We start from the raw sequence: 21,575 nt of genomic DNA on the forward strand, positions 1-21,575 counted from the left end.
CTTCCTGGCAGATTAAAACTGTGTGCCCGACCGAGACTCGAACTCGGGACCTTTGCCTTTCGCGGGCAAGTGCTCTACCAACTGAGCTACCGAAGCACGACTCGTGCTTCGGTAGCTCAGTTGGTAGAGCACTTGCCTGCGAAAGGCAAAGGTCCCGAGTTCGAGTCTCGGTCGGGCACACAGTTTTAATCTGCCAGGAAGTTTCAGATTCCTAACCGTCCGGAATTAGAAACTTTTCAATTATTATGTATTATTGTCGTTGGCAATAAATTGACCTGGAAACCAGACAAAAATGTGTCGGAATGTCTGACAGTAGTAACATTTTTCATCTCTAATATCTTATTTCACTTTAGGAACAACGTTTCTAATTTTGGAAGTCGCGATGTAAAATACTCTTGAGATTTAATTCGGCAAGCTAAAACTGTGAATTAGTATCTAAAATAAAAACATTGTCCCTGAGAATCATACACAAATACGCTCCAAAGTGTTAAAAATAATTGTTATTGCATAAACTAGTGCTAACTACGAATTTTGTATCGAAATGTTATTCAACAAATTTAATATGAGAAACATTTTGTTTTGTTTTAAATACTTATCACTAACGTATGCATGGATGCATGTACTGCGATTTCAAACATATTCTGAGGTCCAAATCTGCTGTCTACTTATTTAGCGACTATAAACGTAGACTACTACTTGAAAAATTTTCTTTTTCCATGTTAATCACCACCATGTCGCAGTGTGGATCCAGAAGCAAAGGAAGAAAAGGAATTTTCATCTCCGCCAGTGCGACGTTCACGCAGCTATTAAGTGATGGGGGAGGGCGGGATGTACTGGACGAGAGGAGCGTGAGAAGACACGCACCAGGCAGCGTCTTCCGAAAACCGGTTGCGACCGTAAATCCCTGTATCCGCCTATATTTTCCTTGACACGGCGTCGCCCCCCCCCCCCTTCCCTCCCTCCACCACCCTACCCAATCCCATCAATCATCAATCTCTTAACGCTTGGCGCACACCCGCTTTCTCTTTGACCGTAACACGTACAGAACATTTCTTTTCATTAGTAATACTGGTGTTCCAGTGTTTCGAGCAAATTATTGGCCGAGGTGTCTCAGTGCTTTAGGACGCTGGACTCTTTCCAGCTAGACAAACATGAAATTCCCACTATCTCATCGCGGCCCTTGTCCCGTATGGTTTCGCGAATCGGCTGAGGTGGGTATTTGATCCTCCTCTCCCCACCTTTCTTCCCAGGATGTCGACGCGCAGTGAAATTCTCTTCTTTCCCTCCCCCTCCCGACCCTTCCTTCCAACAATGGCTGTCAGTTGCAGGACTTCCTAATATGTACATGTCTGTGTCACAGGATAAGACCATCAGTAATACACTATTCACATTTGTTGCTACTTCGAGTATGGACCTCAGCATATCTGCTGCTAAGAGTTAACTTTCGGCACAAAGCAATGCCGAAACAGTACGTTTGAGCGAAACAGTACGTTTGAGCGAGACAGTAGGGAACAGTGCTTCTGAACATATTTCGTGAATGTAGTTAAGAGTAGAGTACGTAAGTTATGTATGGTCTGTGTTACAAACAACGGTAATCGTCCATATAATCCAGTTTCTGACGGATAACTAAGATGTAACTAAAATATTCTCCACGCCATGTCTGAGCAGCCCCATTTTACAATAAATTACATACTAAGCCATATATTTTAGAAGTGTTTGTCATGAATGCTAAAAAATTCAGGTCACAAACGGTTGTTTTTATTGCTTTACTACAGACTTTACCCATTACTCCAGTAAAAAGCCAAGCTAGTTAATCCAATCTGTTTTGCAGCGTCATATACTGTTTCCACAGTTGTAATCATTGCAACCAGGATAGACACACAGGCTGTGTAAGAGATTCAGTTTTCTGCCTTCACTTTGCGCTGTAATTCCTGTTCACTTTGGCTACCAAAGTGGAACAACTACGAATTAAGCAGCCCAAACTACGTGCTTTTGTTTTGTTTTTCTCTTCTGTTCACCACAGTTTTCCTTTCAAGTTTCAAATGAGCGGTGAGCACTATGGGACTTAACATCTGAGGCCATCAGTCCCCTACAACTTAGAACTACTTAAACATAACTAACCTAAGGACATCTAACACATCCATGACCGAGGCAGGATTCGAACCTACGCGCTTCCAGACTTAAGCTCTTAGAACCTCTCGGCTGCACTTGCTAGCTCCTTTCACCGATGTCTAAATTTTTGCACTGCAGAAAATAGTGAAATTTCGTCGGTCCTGCACAACACAGAAATATCGTAAAAACAGTAACAACACAATCCAAAACTATAGCGTCAGGGAAACCTCACCTCTGCTAGTGGAGATACTGTTTAAGATTATACCCCTCCTTATCTCGCCGGATCCCGCGGCAGAGATCAAATGACTCACCCCGCATTGGAATTCTCCAGCTGCCGCTTGAGAACAGTTCGTTACGAGATGCTTCGCTGCAAATGGTGTTCGCTCATTTTGACAACAGCGATAAACTTTTGCTTGCAGCTTGCCATTCGCAAGCCGTAGGAATCTGAGACCCAGGTACTCAGTCATGGAAACAGCAATTTCAGATGCACCCCCAAATACCAACTAATGAAAGGTTTTAAACTCCTGTACAGGACGGAAGAAAAATACTATCCCCGACTCCCTTAGCAGTCTCCTTCAAGTGGAAACAAATACCAGTGCCGGCAGCACCCAGTCTCTCCAATAATTTTCTCAGGTTGATGTGTTTCGTAGGCGTTTGCAGTTTGTTTAACCCGCTTCCCTCACGCCCTTGGTTTCTGAACGCAGGAGATAGGAATGTGATGAGTAATTGCAGGACCCATCAGCGAACGTCGTCTGAGTACAAGGGGCCTTCAAATGAAAATGAGACAGATGGACCAAAGGAAAGTTAACTTCAAAAGTAATCGTTATAAGAGTTAAAACATTTATGCCACTCTGAGACAACAGTGCCTTTACTGAAAATGTTTGCGGCTGCCTAGGGAACCATTAACGTAACCAAGCGGGCACCTCTTCGTCCGAAGCAAATCGACGGCCATGAATGTGTTACTTCATGGCTCTAAAAATATGTATATCGTATGCGGAGGGGTCCAGAACGTATGGAGGGTAGGTAAGGGCATCCCAGCCGAACTTCTGCAGCGTAGTGAAAACATGTGGGCGAGCATTACCCTTCGGTAGAAGGAAGCCTTTCGTCGGTATTCCTGTGCGTCAGGTCTTGAAGGCGCTCTTCGATTTTTGCGAAGTTTTTTTTGTGGTTTTAATGGGCACAACTACAATGGTCATTAGCGCCCAGACTAAGTTAGGAATGCACTGCGAGGCACAAGGTTAAAACAGCAACCAAAAAGACAATACTATAAAAGACAGACAGGGAGAGGATTTAAAAAAATAACAGCATAATCAAATGTCCTTAGACAGGTTTGTCAAGTTGATATAACGAAGAACGCGAGCTGCTGCTCCTGGGGCATCCGCTAAAATGGCATCCAGAGTACATGGCAGGCCAAGATCAACGAGCAGTGTATTAAAATTCGGACAGGACGTTAAAATGTGGCGTACCGTCATCAATTGCCCACATGGGCAGAACGGCGCCGGCGCAGCCGTCAGCAGATGTCGATGGTTGAACCGGCAGTGTCCAATTCGTAACCAGGGCACAACGACCTCCTCCCGCCGAGAAGGGCGTGAAGAGGTCGTCCAAGCCGTGGGAAGAGGTTTCAAGGCTCGCAGCTCGTTGTCAGTAAGTGCAGCCCAATCGGCATGCCACAGCGATAAAATGCGCTGATGAATGACCCTGCTAAAATCTGATGAAGGGACACAACAAGAAGCTGTCCGAGGCTAGAGGACCGCAGCCTTGGCCACGGCATCTGCAGCTTCATTACCAGGGATACCAACATGGCCAGGAACCCACATAAAGGTAACCTGAGAACCGTCGTCCACGAGCTGCTGAAAATAGCGTTGGATCCGGTGCACGAAAGGGTGAACCGGATATGGATCACTGAGGCTCTGGATGCCGCTCAGGGAATCAGAGCAGATGACATAAGCAGAATATCGGTGGCGGCAGATGTAAAGAACAGCCAGGTAGAGGTCAAACAGCTCAGCTGTGAAGACCGAACAATGGCCATGGAGCCGGTATTTGAAACTGTGTGCCCCAACAATAAAAGAATACCCGGCACTGTCATTGGTCTTAGAGCCATCTGTATAAATGACAATCATATTAATGAACTTCGAACGAAGTTCGACAAAACGGGAGCGATATACCGAACTGGGGGTAACCTCCTTTGGAAGCGAGCTGAGGTCAAGGTGAACGCGAACTGGAGCCTGGAGCCAATGTGGCGTTTGGTTGGTTGGTTGTTGGGATGTTTAAGGGGGGACTACACAGCTAAGGTCATCAGTCCCCCATTCCAAAAACAGGCAAGACAGGGTCACGAAGCAGGTAAAACCCTAGAGGGAAGGAGACTCCCCCCAGGCACTACAAGAACACAAATGCAACAACGAACACTACAGACAAGAAGAGGACAGACAAACACCAGACACTAACAAACAGAAGAAAAGAAGATGGCTGGAAACTGGTTGACTGACCGCGACACAAAAAAAAGGGAAAGAGTCAACCAGCAGACTATACACCAAAACAGCAACAAATGTAAAGAGACGCGAGGACAAAAGACACAGAATGGGAAGGTGCAGGACCTCCCTAAATCGAACCATAAAAAGGACTACCACGGATAAAATGTAAAACATTGTCAGCCATGGAGGCATCGTCAGATAAAACCAAAGCCAAAGTGCCCGGGAGATTAAAAGATTGCCGGAGTGTGCGCAGTCGAGGACACTCCAGCAAAATGTGGCCGACCGTCAGCCGGGACCCACACCGACACAGAGGGGGATCCTCCTGACGCAACAGATGGCCGTGCGTCAGGTATGTATGGCCGATGCGCAGCCGACACAGGACCACCGAGTCCCTGCGAGAAGCCCGCAGGGAGGAACGCCACACATCGGTCGTCTCCTTGACAGCCCGCAGTTTATTCGGGGCTGTCATGCCACGCCACTCAGCAGCCCACACCCCAAGCACCTTACGGCGCAACACCAGCTGCTGGTCGCGAGCCGTAAGGCCGATCTCCAAAGCTGGGGCGTCTATCGCCCCTTTGGCCAGCCTGTCAACACGTTCGTTCCCCGGGATGCCAACGTGACCTGGCGTCCAAACAAAAACCACCGAACGACCAGAACGGGTAATGGTGGAAACAGACTCCCGAATAGAGGACACCAGAGGAGAACAGGGATAACAGCGGTCGATGGCCTGGAGACTGCTCAGGGAGTCACTGCAGATGACGATGGACGTACCTGAGCAGGAACGCATATGCTCAAGAGCGCGCAAGATGGCCACCAGCTCTGCAGTAAAAACACTACAGCCAGCTGGCAAGGAGCGCTGTTCAACATGGGCAGCGTGAGCAAAAGCGTAGGCAGTGCGACCATCAACCAGGGAACCATCCTTGTAGACAGGCTCACAGCCCGGAAATGATTCGAGGAGCGCAAGAAAACGGCGACGGAGGACCACAGGCGGAACCGAGTCCTTAGGTCCCTGTGCCAAATCCAGACGGACGGACGGCCGGGACAAACACCAGGGAGGCGTAGGTGTACGGACCCGGAAGGGAGGCAGAAGAGGGAATGACCCCAGGTCTGACAGCAGGGACTGGACACGGGCAGCTATGGAAAGCCCAGACCTAGGTCGCCGTTCGGGCAGATGGAGGACCATAGCAGGGAAAAGCAGGCGACGATTGGGATGATCTGGCGAGCAATGAATGTGGACAGCATAGTCGACGAGCAGACGATGGCGGCGAATCCGCAGCGGGGGAACCCCGGCCTCCACCAGTAGACTATCCACGGGGCTCGTACGAAATGCGCCAGTGGCAAGCCTAACCCCACAGTGGTGTACGGGGTCTAACAACTTCAACACTGAGGGGGACGCAGACCCATAGGCCAGGCTCCCATAATCAAGCCGGGACTGCACAAGGGCTCTGTACAACCGCAGCAGCGTGCAGCGATCTGCACCCCAAGACGTGTGGCTAAGGCAGCGGAGGGCGTTGAGGTGCCGCCAGCATTTTTGCTTCAGCTGAGTAATATGAGGAACCCATGTGAGCCGGGCATCAAACACGAGTCCCAAGAAGCGGCAAGTGTCCACCACCTCAAGCAGGTGGCCGTCGAGGTAAAGTTCAGGATGAGGGTGGACCGTCCGACGCCTGCAGAAGTGCATAACTCGAGTCTTGGCTGCAGAGAACTGAAAACCGTGAGTCAGAGCCCACGATGCTGCCTTGCGAATGGTGACTTGCAGCCGGCGTTCGGCGACTCCCGTAGTCGTGGAGCTAAATGAGATGCAGAAGTCGTCGGCATACAAAGAAGGAGACACCGACGACCCCACTGCTGCAGCCAGACCATTAATAGCCACCAGAAATAAGGAGACGCTCAACACTGAGCCCTGCGGGACCCCATTTTCCTGTATACAAGAGGAACTAGAGGTGGCACCGACTTGCACCCGGAAAGAGCGGCGCAATAAAAAGCTTTGAAGAAAAGCCGGGAGCTGACCACGAAGACCCCACTCATGCAACGTGGCGAGGATGTGATGCCTCCATGTGGTGTCATACGCTTTCCGCAGATCGAAAAATACAGCAACGAGATGCTGACGTCGGGCAAAGGCCGCACGGACAGCTGATTCCAGCCGCACCAAATTGTCCACTGCAGACCGGCCCCGACGGAAGCCACCCTGGGATGGAGTGAGGAGACCGCGCGACTCAAGGACCCAACACAAACGCCGCCCCACCATACGTTCGAGCAATTTGCACAAAACGTTGGTGAGGGTAATGGGACGATAGCTGTCCACCGCCAGTGGGTCCGCACCGGGCTTCAAGATGGGGACAATAACACCCTCTCGCCATTGCGACGGGAACACACCTTCGCTCCAAATGCGATTAAATATCGCGAGAATGTGTCTCTGGCAGTCCCTGGAGAGATGCTTCAGCATCTGCGCGTGGATGCAGTCTGGGCCTGGCGCTGTATCAGGGCAATCGGCGAGAGCAGCGAGGAATTCCCTCTCGCTGAAAGGGGCATTGTATGTTTCAGAACGACGCGTGTGAAATGAGAGCGGCGTCCGCTCGGCTCGCTCCTTTAGAGAGCGAAAGGCGGGGGGATAAGATGCAGTCGCAGAGCTCTGAGCAAAGTGCGCGGCAAGCCGTTCAGCAATGGCGGCAGCGTCCGAGCATACAGCGCCGTCCAAGGAGATCCCAGGGACACCGAAAGTGGTCTGGTGTCCATAAATCCGCCGTATCCGGGACCACACCAGCGAGGGGGAGACACGGGAGCCCAACGATGAGACATACTGCTCCCAGCACTCCTGCTTACGCCGTGTAATCAGACGTCGGGCGAAGGCACGTAGCCTCTTAAAGGCGATGAGGGTCTCGAGAGACGGGTGCCGCCTATGACGCTGGAGGGCCCGCCTACGGTCGCGAATAGCCTCAGCAATCTCCGGCGACCACCAGGGTACAGCCTTCCTCCGAGGGAGTCCAGAAGAGCGGGGGATGGCAGCCTCGGCTGCCGAAATGATGGACGTGGTGAAGACACGGACCACCTCGTCAATGTCACCCTGCGGGGGACACTCAACGGTTGCCGCGGAAGTAAAACGCGGCCAGTCAGCTCTGTGGAGGGCCCAGCGTGGCAGACGCCCAGAAGAATGACACTGGGGCAGTGACAAATAGATGGGAAAATGGTCACTGCCACACAGGTCAGGATGCACCCTCCAGTGGAGGGATGGGACAAGTCCGGGGGTGCAAAGAGAGAGATCGATGGCGGAGAACGAGCCATGGGCCACACTGAAATGTGTGGGAGCACCGGTGTTCAAGAGGCTAAGGTCGAGCTGAGCCAATAAATGCTCCACGGCACGACCGCGGCCATCGGAGACAGTCCCACCCCATAGAGGGTTGTGGGCATTGAAATCGCCCAACAACATGAAAGGTGGCGGCAGTTGGGTTATCAGAGCAGCCAGGACATGCTGCGAGACAGCACCATCCGGTGGAAGGTAAATACTGCAGACGGTAATAGCCTGTGGCGTCCACACCCGTACAGCGACAGCCTCTAAAGGTGTTTGGAGAGGGACAGACTCGCTGTGCAGAGTGTGAGCGACATATATGCAGACGCCACCAGACACCCTTTCATAAGTTGCCCGGTTCTTAAAATAACCCCGATAGCCACGGAGGGCGGGGGTTCGCATTGCTGGAAACCAAGTTTCCTGCAGAGCAATGCAAAGGAAAGGATGAAGGCTGATAAGCTGGCGGAGCTCAGCTAGATGGTGGAAGAAACCGCTGCAGTTCCACTGGAGGATGGTATTAGCCATGGAGGGGAAAGGCGTGAAGGGACTGGGGAGGCAGATTACGCCTCCGAGGCTCCTGCTGCTACCGAGTCACCACTTGGAGAACAGCCAGCCAGTGCGTCCGAGGGACTGGCGAGATCCATGTCCTCAGCGGACGCCAGAATCTCCACCTCATCCTCAGACGCAGAGCTTGTAGGAAGCGGTGGAATGGGTGCCACCGCAATATCGGTAGCCTTGGGGAGTTTCTTCTTCTTCTGCTTTTCGCGCTGCGCCTTTGGTGGTTCAGGCTGGGAGGGCGTCACTGGGTCAGTCTCAGGGACAGACGACGACCGAGTGTCTCGACGACCAGGGACCAGCGGTTGTTTAAGCCACTTGCGGCTGTCGGCTTTGGTACCGGTCGGAACTTGCGAAGGGAGGTCCCCAAGGGACCCCTTCCGTACGAGAGTAGCCGAAGAAGTCTGACGCTTCTCCGGCTGGGAAGGGGGAACTGATGTCCCCGATGGTTGGGGGGGTGTTGCTCCTGAAGTAGATGGAGCAGGAGCAACAGTGGGTTTAGTGCCCCCCACCATCAAGGGGGCAGGTGCGGGACTGCGACTCTGCGAGCTGGCTGGAGAGGATTGAACCGTAGCAGGAGAGACAGTTGCGGCATAAGAAGCCGTCATGCGCACTGGGTGAAGCCGGTCATATTTCCGCTTCGCCTCAGTGTACGTCAGGCGGTCGAGAGTCTTTATCTCCATGATCTTCCGCTCCTTCTGCAGAATCGGACAGTCTGGCGAGCAAGGCGGATGGTGCGCACCACAGTTCACACAGATTGGAGGTGGGGCACAGGGATGATCAGGATGGGATGGTCGACCGCAATCGCGACAGACGAGGTCGGAAGCACAGCGTGAAGACATGTGGCCGAACTTCCAACACTTGAAGCACCGCATCGGGGGAGGGATATAAGGCCTGACATCACAACGGTACACCATCACCTTGACCTTCTCAGGTAACGTGTCACCCTCGAAGGCCAAGATGAAGGCACCGGTGGCAACTTGACGATCCCTCGGACCCCGGTGGACGCGCCGGACGAAATGGACACCTCGGCGCTCCAAGTTGGCGCGCAGCTCGTCATCGGACTGTAAAAGGAGATCCCTGTGGAAGATAATGCCCTGGACCATGTTCAGACTTTTATGGGGCGTGATAGTGACGGAGACATCCCCCAGCTTAGTACAAGCGAGCAAGGCCCGCGACTGGGCGGAGGACGCCGTTTTTATCAACACCGATCCGGACCGCATCTTTGACAAGCCCTCCACCTCCCCAAACTTGTCCTCTAAATGCTCGACAAAGAACTGAGGCTTCACGGACATAAAAGATGCCCCATCAGCTCTGGTACAGACAAGATATCTGGGCGAATACTGCTCACTTGCATGTAATGCCTTTCGTTCCTCCCATGGTGTGGCGAGGGAGGGGAACGATTTGGGGTCATAAACGTTACCTTTGAAATGGGCCCTCGAACGCTTAGAGACTGCTGGTGGCTGGCCACCAGCAAGAGAAGAAGTGCCACGCTTCATTGCGTGTCATCCTCCCTGATGCCACCTACTCCGACCAAGGGCCCTCCCCACGGGCGCCACCCAGCCACAGCAAAGGCCACCTGGCAGGATGGCCATTGCCGGGAGTCCCGATGCCCCAAGGAGATGGGCATCTACTCCTTGGCATACGTGGGGAGTTAACGGCGCAGGCATCAGTAGAGCGATCCCTGTGTTGTCAGGGGGCTACAACCAAGAGGGTACATGGCGGCCCCACCACAACGGACTGGCTACCGTGCTGGATCTTAGGTGCAAAACTGACCAAGGTCGTCGTCGCAGATAAAAGAAACACTGCAGAGTGCAGCGTGGTAATCGCCCAAGAGATCGAAAACGAGCGGGACACCATTGCAACGACGAGAAAGCCGGCTAAAGGTCTAATTGCACGACGGATACAGTGCACCATGTAAGGCGCCCTTCCCCAATTGGCTCGCTCTTCGGAATAATTTAGAAAGATGGAGGTCAAACCCGAGAGGGGACCATCACAGAAGGCCGAAACATTTGAGACTCTTTTTAGTCGCCTCTTACGACAGGCAGGAATACCGCGGGCCTATTCTAACCCCCGAACCCGCAGGGGGACCACCACAACGGACTGGCTACCGTGCTGGATCTTAGGTGCAAAACTGACCAAGGTCGTCGTCGCAGATAAAAGAAACACTGCAGAGTGCAGCGTGGTAATCGCCCAAGAGATCGAAAACGAGCGGGACACCATTGCAACGACGAGAAAGCCGGCTAAAGGTCTAATTGCACGACGGATACAGTGCACCACGTAAGGCGCCCTTCCCCAATTGGCTCGCTCTTCAGAATAATTTAGAAAGATGGAGGTCAAACCCGAGAGGGGACCATCACATAAGGCCGAAACATTTGAGACTCCTTTTAGTCGCCTCTTACGACAGGCAGGAATACCGCGGGCCTATTCTAACCCCCGAACCCGCAGGGGGAAATGTGGCGTTTGGCTCTCGCCCACTCGAAATGTTGCAGGGAATGAAAAATCCAGGTGACGAAGGAGGCGACGAAAGCTAACCCCAGGGGGTAGCAGGGCAGAGACATACAACCCGTATTGACGCTCGAGAAAGTCATCGAAAAAGCAACAGTAAGACGGATGGTCGGGCATTGACAGTAGCCGACAGGCATACTGACAAAGCAGTATGTCGCGCCGGTATTTTAGTGGCAATTCACCGGCTTCAGCATGAAGACTCTCGGCGGGACTAGTATAGAACGCTCCGATCGCAAGACGTAAGCCCCGACGTTGTATGGAGTTGAGGAGGCGTAAGATGGACGGCCGTGCAGAGAAGTATACAGAGCTACCATAATCCAGCTTGGAGTGGACGATCGACCGATACAGGCGAAGTAGGACGGTTCGATCCACTCGCCACGACATACCACTGAGAAAACGGATGACATTTAGAGAATGGGTACAAAGGGCAGCCAAATATGACATGTCATGACAACAGCTAAGATTCCTGTCAAATGTAAGACCTGAAAATTTTGTTGTGACGGCGGCGGAGACGGCGGCGGAGACGGCGGCGGAGACGGCGGCGGAGACGGCGGCGGAGACGGCGGCGGAGACGGCGGCGGAGACGGCGGCGGAGACGGCGGCGGAGACGGCGGCGGAGACGGCGGCGGAGACGGCGGCGGAGACGGCGGCGGAGACGGCGGCGGAGACGGCGGCGGAGACGGCGGCGGAGACGGCGGCGGAGACGGCGGCGGAGACGGCGGCGGAGACGGCGGCGGAGACGGCGGCGGAGACGGCGGCGGAGACGGCGGCGGAGACGGCGGCGGAGACGGCGGCGGAGACGGCGGCGGAGACGGCGGCGGAGACGGCGGCGGAGACGGCGGCGGAGACGGCGGCGGAGACGGCGGCGGAGACGGCGGCGGAGACGGCGGCGGAGACGGCGGCGGAGACGGCGGCGGAGACGGCGGCGGAGACGGCGGCGGAGACGGCGGCGGAGACGGCGGCGGAGACGGCGGCGGAGACGGCGGCGGAGACGGCGGCGGAGACGGCGGCGGAGACGGCGGCGGAGACGGCGGCGGAGACGGCGGCGGAGACGGCGGCGGAGACGGCGGCGGAGACGGCGGCGGAGACGGCGGCGGAGACGGCGGCGGAGACGGCGGCGGAGACGGCGGCGGAGACGGCGGCGGAGACGGCGGCGGAGACGGCGGCGGAGACGGCGGCGGAGACGGCGGCGGAGACGGCGGCGGAGACGGCGGCGGAGACGGCGGCGGAGACGGCGGCGGAGACGGCGGCGGAGACGGCGGCGGAGACGGCGGCGGAGACGGCGGCGGAGACGGCGGCGGAGACGGCGGCGGAGACGGCGGCGGAGACGGCGGCGGAGACGGCGGCGGAGACGGCGGCGGAGACGGCGGCGGAGACGGCGGCGGAGACGGCGGCGGAGACGGCGGCGGAGACGGCGGCGGAGACGGCGGCGGAGACGGCGGCGGAGACGGCGGCGGAGACGGCGGCGGAGACGGCGGCGGAGACGGCGGCGGAGACGGCGGCGGAGACGGCGGCGGAGACGGCGGCGGAGACGGCGGCGGAGACGGCGGCGGAGACGGCGGCGGAGACGGCGGCGGAGACGGCGGCGGAGACGGCGGCGGAGACGGCGGCGGAGACGGCGGCGGAGACGGCGGCGGAGACGGCGGCGGAGACGGCGGCGGAGACGGCGGCGGAGACGGCGGCGGAGACGGCGGCGGAGACGGCGGCGGAGACGGCGGCGGAGACGGCGGCGGAGACGGCGGCGGAGACGGCGGCGGAGACGGCGGCGGAGACGGCGGCGGAGACGGCGGCGGAGACGGCGGCGGAGACGGCGGCGGAGACGGCGGCGGAGACGGCGGCGGAGACGGCGGCGGAGACGGCGGCGGAGACGGCGGCGGAGACGGCGGCGGAGACGGCGGCGGAGACGGCGGCGGAGACGGCGGCGGAGACGGCGGCGGAGACGGCGGCGGAGACGGCGGCGGAGACGGCGGCGGAGACGGCGGCGGAGACGGCGGCGGAGACGGCGGCGGAGACGGCGGCGGAGACGGCGGCGGAGACGGCGGCGGAGACGGCGGCGGAGACGGCGGCGGAGACGGCGGCGGAGACGGCGGCGGAGACGGCGGCGGAGACGGCGGCGGAGACGGCGGCGGAGACGGCGGCGGAGACGGCGGCGGAGACGGCGGCGGAGACGGCGGCGGAGACGGCGGCGGAGACGGCGGCGGAGACGGCGGCGGAGACGGCGGCGGAGACGGCGGCGGAGACGGCGGCGGAGACGGCGGCGGAGACGGCGGCGGAGACGGCGGCGGAGACGGCGGCGGAGACGGCGGCGGAGACGGCGGCGGAGACGGCGGCGGAGACGGCGGCGGAGACGGCGGCGGAGACGGCGGCGGAGACGGCGGCGGAGACGGCGGCGGAGACGGCGGCGGAGACGGCGGCGGAGACGGCGGCGGAGACGGCGGCGGAGACGGCGGCGGAGACGGCGGCGGAGACGGCGGCGGAGACGGCGGCGGAGACGGCGGCGGAGACGGCGGCGGAGACGGCGGCGGAGACGGCGGCGGAGACGGCGGCGGAGACGGCGGCGGAGACGGCGGCGGAGACGGCGGCGGAGACGGCGGCGGAGACGGCGGCGGAGACGGCGGCGGAGACGGCGGCGGAGACGGCGGCGGAGACGGCGGCGGAGACGGCGGCGGAGACGGCGGCGGAGACGGCGGCGGAGACGGCGGCGGAGACGGCGGCGGAGACGGCGGCGGAGACGGCGGCGGAGACGGCGGCGGAGACGGCGGCGGAGACGGCGGCGGAGACGGCGGCGGAGACGGCGGCGGAGACGGCGGCGGAGACGGCGGCGGAGACGGCGGCGGAGACGGCGGCGGAGACGGCGGCGGAGACGGCGGCGGAGACGGCGGCGGAGACGGCGGCGGAGACGGCGGCGGAGACGGCGGCGGAGACGGCGGCGGAGACGGCGGCGGAGACATGTACGCTGCACGCTGCAATAGATGGTAAAATCGTCTACGAAAAGAGAGCCTGATACATCAGCTGGGAGGCAATCCATTATTGGAATGACCGCTATGGCGAAGAGAGCGACGCTCAAAACTGAGCTCTGTGGCACCCCATTCTCTTGGCGAAAGGCGTCTGACAGGACAGAACCCACACATACCCTGAACTGTTGATCCATTAAAAAGGCACGAATAAAAAGAGGGAGGCGACCGCGAAGACCTCATGTATGCATGGTGCGGAGAATGCCCGCCCTCCAACAGGTGTCGTAAGCCTTCTCCAAATCAAAGAACACAGCCGCGGTCAGGGGCTTCCGCAAGAAGTTATTCATAATGGAGGTCGACAAGGTAACCAGAAGGTCAACAGCAGAGCGGCGCCTACGAAATCCACATTGTACATTGGTAAGTAGGCGTCGAGACTCGAGCAGCCAAACCAAACTAGAGTTAACCATTCGGTCCATCACCTTACAAACACAGCTGGTAAGCGAGATGGGTCAATAACTGGAAGGCAAATGGTTGTTCTTCCCCAGCTTAGGAATCGGGACAATAGACTCGCGCCAGCATGTGGGTACATGACCCTCAATCCAGATGCGATTATAAGTACGAAGAAGATAAACTTTACCCGCAGGAGAAAGGTTCTTCAGCATCTCAATATGAATAGAATCAGGCCCTGGAGCGGAGGACCGTGACTGCGCAAGTGCGTTTTCGAGTTCCCCATGGTGAATAGGGGCATTATAACGTTCACGATTCGAGGAGCGGAAGTTAGTTGGCCTAGCCTCCTCTGACTCTTTTCGGGGGAGGAAGGCAGGGTGGTAATGAGTGGAGCTCGAAACCTCCGCGAAAAAGCGGCTGAAGGCATTGGAAACATCCTCAGGGGCCACAAGGACGTCATTCGCGACCGTCAAGCCAGAAATTGTTGAGTTGACCTTAGTGCCAGATAGCTGGCGCAGGCTACCCCAGACAACAGAAGATGATTGTGAAAGCAGCCCAGCTAACTTTCTTGCTTTCTTTAATAACACGACAACACTGTGCACGTAATTGTTAATAATTGATACAATTCGCCACCGTAGGGTGGCGTTTAAAGGTGTGTAAAACATGGCGACGAGCACGTAAAGCATCTCTACATGCTGCAGTCCACGAGGGAATCGGTACGTGACGTGGAGAAGTAGTAGTGTGAGGGATGGAATATTCAGAAACAGTGAGAATGACTTCCGTGAGGTGCGTGACCTGACTATCGCAGCTTGCGAAGGTTTGGTCCTGAAAGGTCACCCTGGAAGAGAAGAGACCCCAGTCTACTTTGGAGATATTCCAACTAGTTGAGCACGGAGAGGGGATATGATGCAGGAGATGGTTAACACGGGAAGTGGTCACTCGAATATGTATCAGAAAGCGAATAACACTCAAACCGGCGTGCAAGTTGGGTAGTACATATAAAGAGGTCTAAATGGGAATAGGTGTGAGATGGGTCCAAAAGAGAAGTACGGACGCCAGTATTGAGGCAGATAAGATTGAGGTGGTTGCTAACAGGGAGCCCCTCGGGCAGGATGCTGGAGAGCCCCAAAGGGGATGGTGGGCATTGGAGTCTCCAGTTAACAAAAATGATGCAGGTAGCTGAGAAATAATTTGCATCATGTCTGCCCTGGTAACGACAGATGACGGAGTGTAAACGGTACAAATGCAAAATGTAAAAGTGGGGAGAGTAATTCGGACGGCAACTGCCTGCAGGCCTGTGTGCAATGTGATGGGATCATAGTAAATATCATCCCGGACCAGCAACATAACCCCTTCATGAGCTGGAATACCTGCCACAGGGGGCAGGTCAAAACGCACAGAGGTATAGTGTGCCAAGGGAATTTGAACGCATGGGCGTAGCTTCATTTCCTGGAGAGCTACGACAGGTGGACAGTGCAAGTGGACCAGCAACTTCAAGTCTTCTTGGTTGGAGCAAATGCTGCGAATATTCCAATGAAGTGCCGTCGTGAGAAGAATAAGAAAAAGGAGAAGCAAGAAGGGGTCACCTCGAAGGCCACTGAGGGCCTGGTTTTAAGCGAGCACTGCCGCCGCTATCAGTAGGCGGAGAGACATCGTCCATTGGTTCAATAGGTTCATCGGCCATCTCGTTAAGATGGCCGGGAGGGGGAGCTTCCTCTGCCAGTGAACGGCCAGATGTTCCGCTACCAGCAGTGCGGCCAGGTGAAACGGATGACGGCCTGGGGCGGCAACCACTGGGTGGCGCAGGAGAAGAAATGCGCTGTGGCAGAGAAGGAGAACTTTGCTACCTATGAGTCTTCTTGGAAGGTCGTTTAGTGGTAGTACTGGTCGATGGCTGGGAGGTCTAGTTACATAGGAAGTCTGCACAGGATGGTTCCTTCTTGAAGGCCCATGCATCTGACTTCTGGGTCTTTGTCTTAGCAGAAGCTGATGAAGGTGCTTGTGTCTGAGGGGTGATGGGAGGAAGAGGAGACGTCGACCGGACGATCTTAGCACTGGCCGGACGGACGACCATAGCTCTGAAGGTCAGATCGCATGTCTGCGTCACCACCTACCTGGTAGACCGAGGAGAGGCGAGGCGAGGACAGTACTGTATTTCCTCGCTGGGAGCAGCGTGGGCTTCCTACTAGCAAATAGCTTGCAAGCAGCCGAAGTGGACACTTTCTCTTTGACCCGAATTTCCTGTATACAGCGTTCTTCCTTTTAGATGGGACAGTCGCAGGAGGACGCTGCATGGTCACCCTGACAGTTCACACAATGAGGAGATGCAGGTGGACAGTCACCCTCATGGGCATCCCTGCCAGATGTGACACATTTAGTCGCATTAGAACAGGACTGGCGAGTGTGATTTAAATGCTGACACTGGTAGCAGCGCGTAGGTGTCAGGACATAGGGGTGAACAGAAATAACCTCGTAACCTGCTTTGATGCATGACGGCAGCTGAACACTATCAAAGGAAAAGGAAAGTGTCTGGGTCGGTACAAGGTCACTTTTGACCTTTTTCATGACAATGGACTGCCGTCACGCCATGCTCAGAGAGGAAAGAATTTCCTCGTCAGTCAATCCGTCGAGTGATCTAGTATATACCACACCACGCGACGAATTCAAAGTGCTGTGAGCCTCCACCCGGACAGGGAACGTGTACAGGAGTGTGGCCCGAAGCATTTTTTGTGCCTGAAAGGCACTCTCAGTTTCTAGTAACAACATACCGTTTCGCATCCTGGTACAAGACTTGACAGACCCCGCAATGTCATCTACGCCCTTCTGGGTAATGAAATGGTTGACAGATGAAAAATCCTTTCCGTTCTCAGATCGAGAAACTACAAGGAACTTTGGGTTAGGCGGTAGTACTTTTGTCACTGGTGGCCAGTCAAGTTTCCGTTTTTGGGCAGAAGAGAAATCAATTGCCGAGGAATCCCCCATGACTGCCAGCATCTCCGATGGCGCGCTCCTTCCTTGTGGGGACCTTCTCAGAGGGCACTCCCGCCACAGGTGAATGTTTACACCTCAGGTCACACCTCCCGATAAACAGACGGAGGGACCAATCGGAATGGTCGGAAGGTGTCAGCTCAGGCAATCATCCCTCCCTGGGCCAGGCTTTCACCAGGGGGTACATGCGTGCCTTACTTGTCTACCACGGGACGGGGAATAACGCGTTACCCCGTCACCAGCTACACGTGTGTCAGCCTTCAGGCACACACAGGGAGGAAAGAAGAAGAGGAAAAAGAAGGGAGAGAAAGGACAGACTGTCTCAAATAGCGGCGAGGAGAAGAAGGGGGGCGGCGAGGAGGAGAAGGGGGGCGGCGAGGAGAAGAAGGGGGGCGGCGAGGAGAAGAAGGGGGGCGGCGAGGAGAAGGCGAGGGAAAAAGTAAGGAAGACAGTGAGAGGGAGAAGGGCAAAGAAAGGAACGAAACAAAGGAAGGAAGAAACCAGAATAAGTGAAAAACCAAAATGACCTAAATATAAGTCGTGGAACCGTCTGTCTCCGAACGCAGGCGTAAACTACCCGCTTGAGGGGGGTGGGACTCCTTTTAGTCGCCTCTTACGACAGGCAGGAATACCTCGTGCCTATTCTAACCCCTGGACCTGCAGGGGGATTTTTGCGAAGTGTCCACCGAACGCTGTATGGTAGTTGGGGGGTCCTGTTCCAACAACAGAAGAACGCCTTACATCTGGGGGAAAAACTCCCGTCATACACAAGAGTGAAATCATCGCCCAAGAAACCTATGCCTGCAGCACACAGTAAGAATTTTCAGTTTCGACACATGACAAACCCACAGGTGAAGTATCAAATCAATGCTTGGCCCAAAATAAATACAAGCTAGTTCCAAAGTTGAACATTAATTTAGAATTTGCTTTAATTTCATCAGATTGTGCAGCCACTACAAAGTGATATTCAAGGCGTGTTCTGCGGAGATATCAGAAGCTGACATATTAAATGTGATTTGTTTGCACAGAGAACCAACTAGTGATAGTAACAACTTTCTAAAGAAATTAGACTCAGTCATCGCTAACTAATGCATAGAAATAGAATATTAATTCTATTTGATGATTTGTATATGGACTTGGTGAAAGAATGAAAACAAGAGATTTATTGAACTTCCCCACCTTCGGCTTACAAGCTACCATAGGAACATCAACATCAGCTACAAAAACATCAGCCTCGATAATTTACCACATGTTCATTGACGTTCAATGAACTATCTGACACTGGACACAGTCTCTAAGAAAAACTTAGCACAAAAACTTACTCTTCACTTTGTAAATCTACTTTACTTGAGAAATTGTGACTCTCCTACACATGAAAAATCACTATTTACTTTCATTTATAGATAAAATAGTATTGTGACAACCAACAGATGATCATTAGAATATCACTCACACTTGTCACGTCATCTTCCATGATCCCCTTCAGTTAACCTTTGAACTAAAAATGCATTCATACAAATACCTTGAACTTTCCCACACTCTGGCAGCTATATGGTCCACAATCTTTCTACTATGGACTTCCTGCCTCACTACTAACACACCCTCCCAAATGTCTTTACATTCTATCAAGAAATAGATCATGTCCTGAAAATGTCTACGTTTTGTAAGTTAACTGAGACTATGACATCCAGCCTATGACCAGGTAAGAAGAAAACAGATTTCGACCGTAGAAACGAAAAAGTAATGATTTACTTATGTGAAGATGATAGTGCAGACGGTTTTCTAATCTGAATATAGCACGTAGAAACCGAACTATTGTTCCGGATTAACTCAACTGAAGTGCCTTAATGTAAAAGGCGAAACGGGTTAGAAATAAATAAAACATATTGCACCAAGGTGAACGCGTTTGAATTTCAAAGAAATAATATTATCCCATATCGTTTGTTAATTCCCTATCTTGCATGTCGGCAAATTTATTTTCATTGTTCGCGTTATATGAGTGCATGTCTTATTGCATAGCTGCTAGTTACGAAAAACTAATTAAAATGTCCACGCTGTATGCAACAGTTTCCCGGCTGTAGCAAACGCCACTGGAGAAGCATAAAATTTCGTTTGTATGTCAAATGAGTTCGCACTTTGGAAATTGAGAATGTTAATGAAGGTAGGTCGCAGCAGTGGATTTCCATACTTATACGACAATGAAAGAAAGCATTTAAAATGACCATTTAAAACTGCGAACGAGAGAGATTGTAAATGGAGCAGAAGCTGAAATGAGAGGAGTGTGGCCACCTTAGGATGACGTTATTCGGGTAAATTATGGAAAACTGAATTGTGACTGAGTAAGGTTTTGGCTGTAAAAATAATTTTATATTATTTTTGAGACAACAGGTATATACTGCTAAATTATGCTGGAAAATATCAGTTGCCGTTACTTTCGTGCGAGACCTTTAAACCCAAAGACCTTAGTTTTCCACCACGAAATTTGTTTACCTGCTAAGCGATACCACCTAATGACGACGTGATTTGTTGTCCGTGAGGCTTGGTGGTACCACCGTCCTGTCTCACCCCTACCCTTCCCTTCCCTTACCCCCCCCCCCCCCGGCCCGACTACCATTACCTAAGAGTGGCCACCACCCCTCTCCCGTCACTTTACGGTCTTCTGCTGCACGAGGACACCACCACGCCACTCGTGCAGCACAGATTCCGTATCAATGCAAGGTCTTTCTACAAGAAGATGGGTCAATCCTGCTACTGGCACATCCGTAAACTGGGCCATTAACCACACGGATGGCCAATACGCATTGGCCTGACCTGCTGTGAGAATAAGTATTTCTAGTTGCAGTCACAGGAAATCACTTCCACATCACCGAAGGTCGACTCAAACAGATGAAGTTTTGTTTTGTTTCTACCTAACAGTAACAGCTTATTTTTGCTTACTCTGCTCAACATGCAGAGCAAGGAAAGCAGACCTATGGAGAGTCAACTCTTATTTGGAGCGTCTTTGTGAGTGCAGACGAAGATGAGTTCGCACTCCTAGAATACGCAAAGAGCTGTCGGACAGGGGTATTTTGGAATAAGACTGCGGGGTAAAAGCATCTCCTCCCCAATAGTTTTTGTCTTTTGGACTTTCAATTCCTTCAGCAGTTTGATGTATTTTGGTATGTTGTTTGTCCATACTCGTTGGAGTCCTTGTGGATTCCAAGAGAAACGCTGACACCTGTTAAAAAAAGTTACGTGTGGCCTGTGTGATGTCACCATTCTAGGTTCCGATATCCTGATTAACTGCACGTGTTCGTCATTTACGTATTCTACTTATTTGAAGTAAAGTTCTCCGTTTGAGTCACAGGATGTTTCATCTTCTCTGCTGTCTCAAATTTATCTTTTTGTTTGCTGGCCTTTACAGTATTTACTACTCCGTCATTTCGTTGCTGCGTTTCTATACCCCCCCCCCCCCCCCCATTCCCTTGACTTTCTGCCCCATCCTCTTGCGAATCCTGCGTTCGTGTTCTTCCTTTGGTACCTCCGAAATTTCCTTTACGATTCTGTATTTCTTTTCTGAAGCACGTACAATACCTATTGCTTTGTTCAGTATTCAGCGACGTCCGTCTTTACTATTAAGGGTCAGTGCTTGAGTACACACTATACAGCGAAAGCTCATTTTGTTTCACAGCTACAAGGATCAGTTCCCGTGAGTGTATGAACAACCAGCGTATTTAAATTCCCTAAGTATTTTTATGTATACTTTAGCAAATGCACATACCGAAGTTTTTACTTCTTGCCACTATGCATTCCTCATATCCTCTCCTTGGTACAGAAATGTTTCCATTTAATAGTTTTTTGTAATTGAACACGCACTTTTTTAGATACACACTGCTTTTTATGGTTGTTTTCTTCATCACATACAGTGTGCGCTTGCAATTAAACGGAAGTCAAGGAATATAATATTACAACAATTTTTATCTACCTGAGGTGTTACGCTGCGTGGATCCTGAATCAGACTGCACAAATTTAATGTCGGTAGCTGCTTCCTCGTCTGTTATCCCTCCCTAACTTCGTAGAGTAAGCTGAAAGACTGTCCCGTCTTCATGAAATCCACATTTTGCTTGTCTTCCAGTATGCATTCCCTTTAGGGCTATATACTCTTATGAACGGGTCTCCTCTTTCTGTCTCCATTCTTTCAATATGCTGCTTCCATTTTGTAGACAATTCTTTTCTTTCCTCCATACAAAATGTATTTAATTCTTTCCGAATTAC

General features: G+C 53.6%; 1 protein-coding gene across 1 annotated transcript in view; it reads left to right on the forward strand.

Moving 5' to 3' along the window:
- The window catches only part of LOC126233875 (uncharacterized), a 108,917-nt gene extending 90,556 nt beyond the window's left edge, over nt 1-18,361 (forward strand). Inside the window, exons 4-5 of the mRNA XM_049942891.1 lie at nt 11,468-13,870; nt 18,350-18,361. Coding sequence (XP_049798848.1) covers nt 11,468-13,870; nt 18,350-18,361 — 2,415 coding nt within the window. The remainder of the gene's footprint in view (nt 1-11,467; nt 13,871-18,349) is intronic.
- The last annotated feature ends 3,214 nt before the right edge of the window (nt 18,362-21,575 follow it).

Source organism: Schistocerca nitens, chromosome 1 (assembly GCF_023898315.1).
Source record: "Schistocerca nitens isolate TAMUIC-IGC-003100 chromosome 1, iqSchNite1.1, whole genome shotgun sequence".
Taxonomy (NCBI): Eukaryota; Metazoa; Arthropoda; class Insecta; order Orthoptera; family Acrididae; genus Schistocerca; species Schistocerca nitens.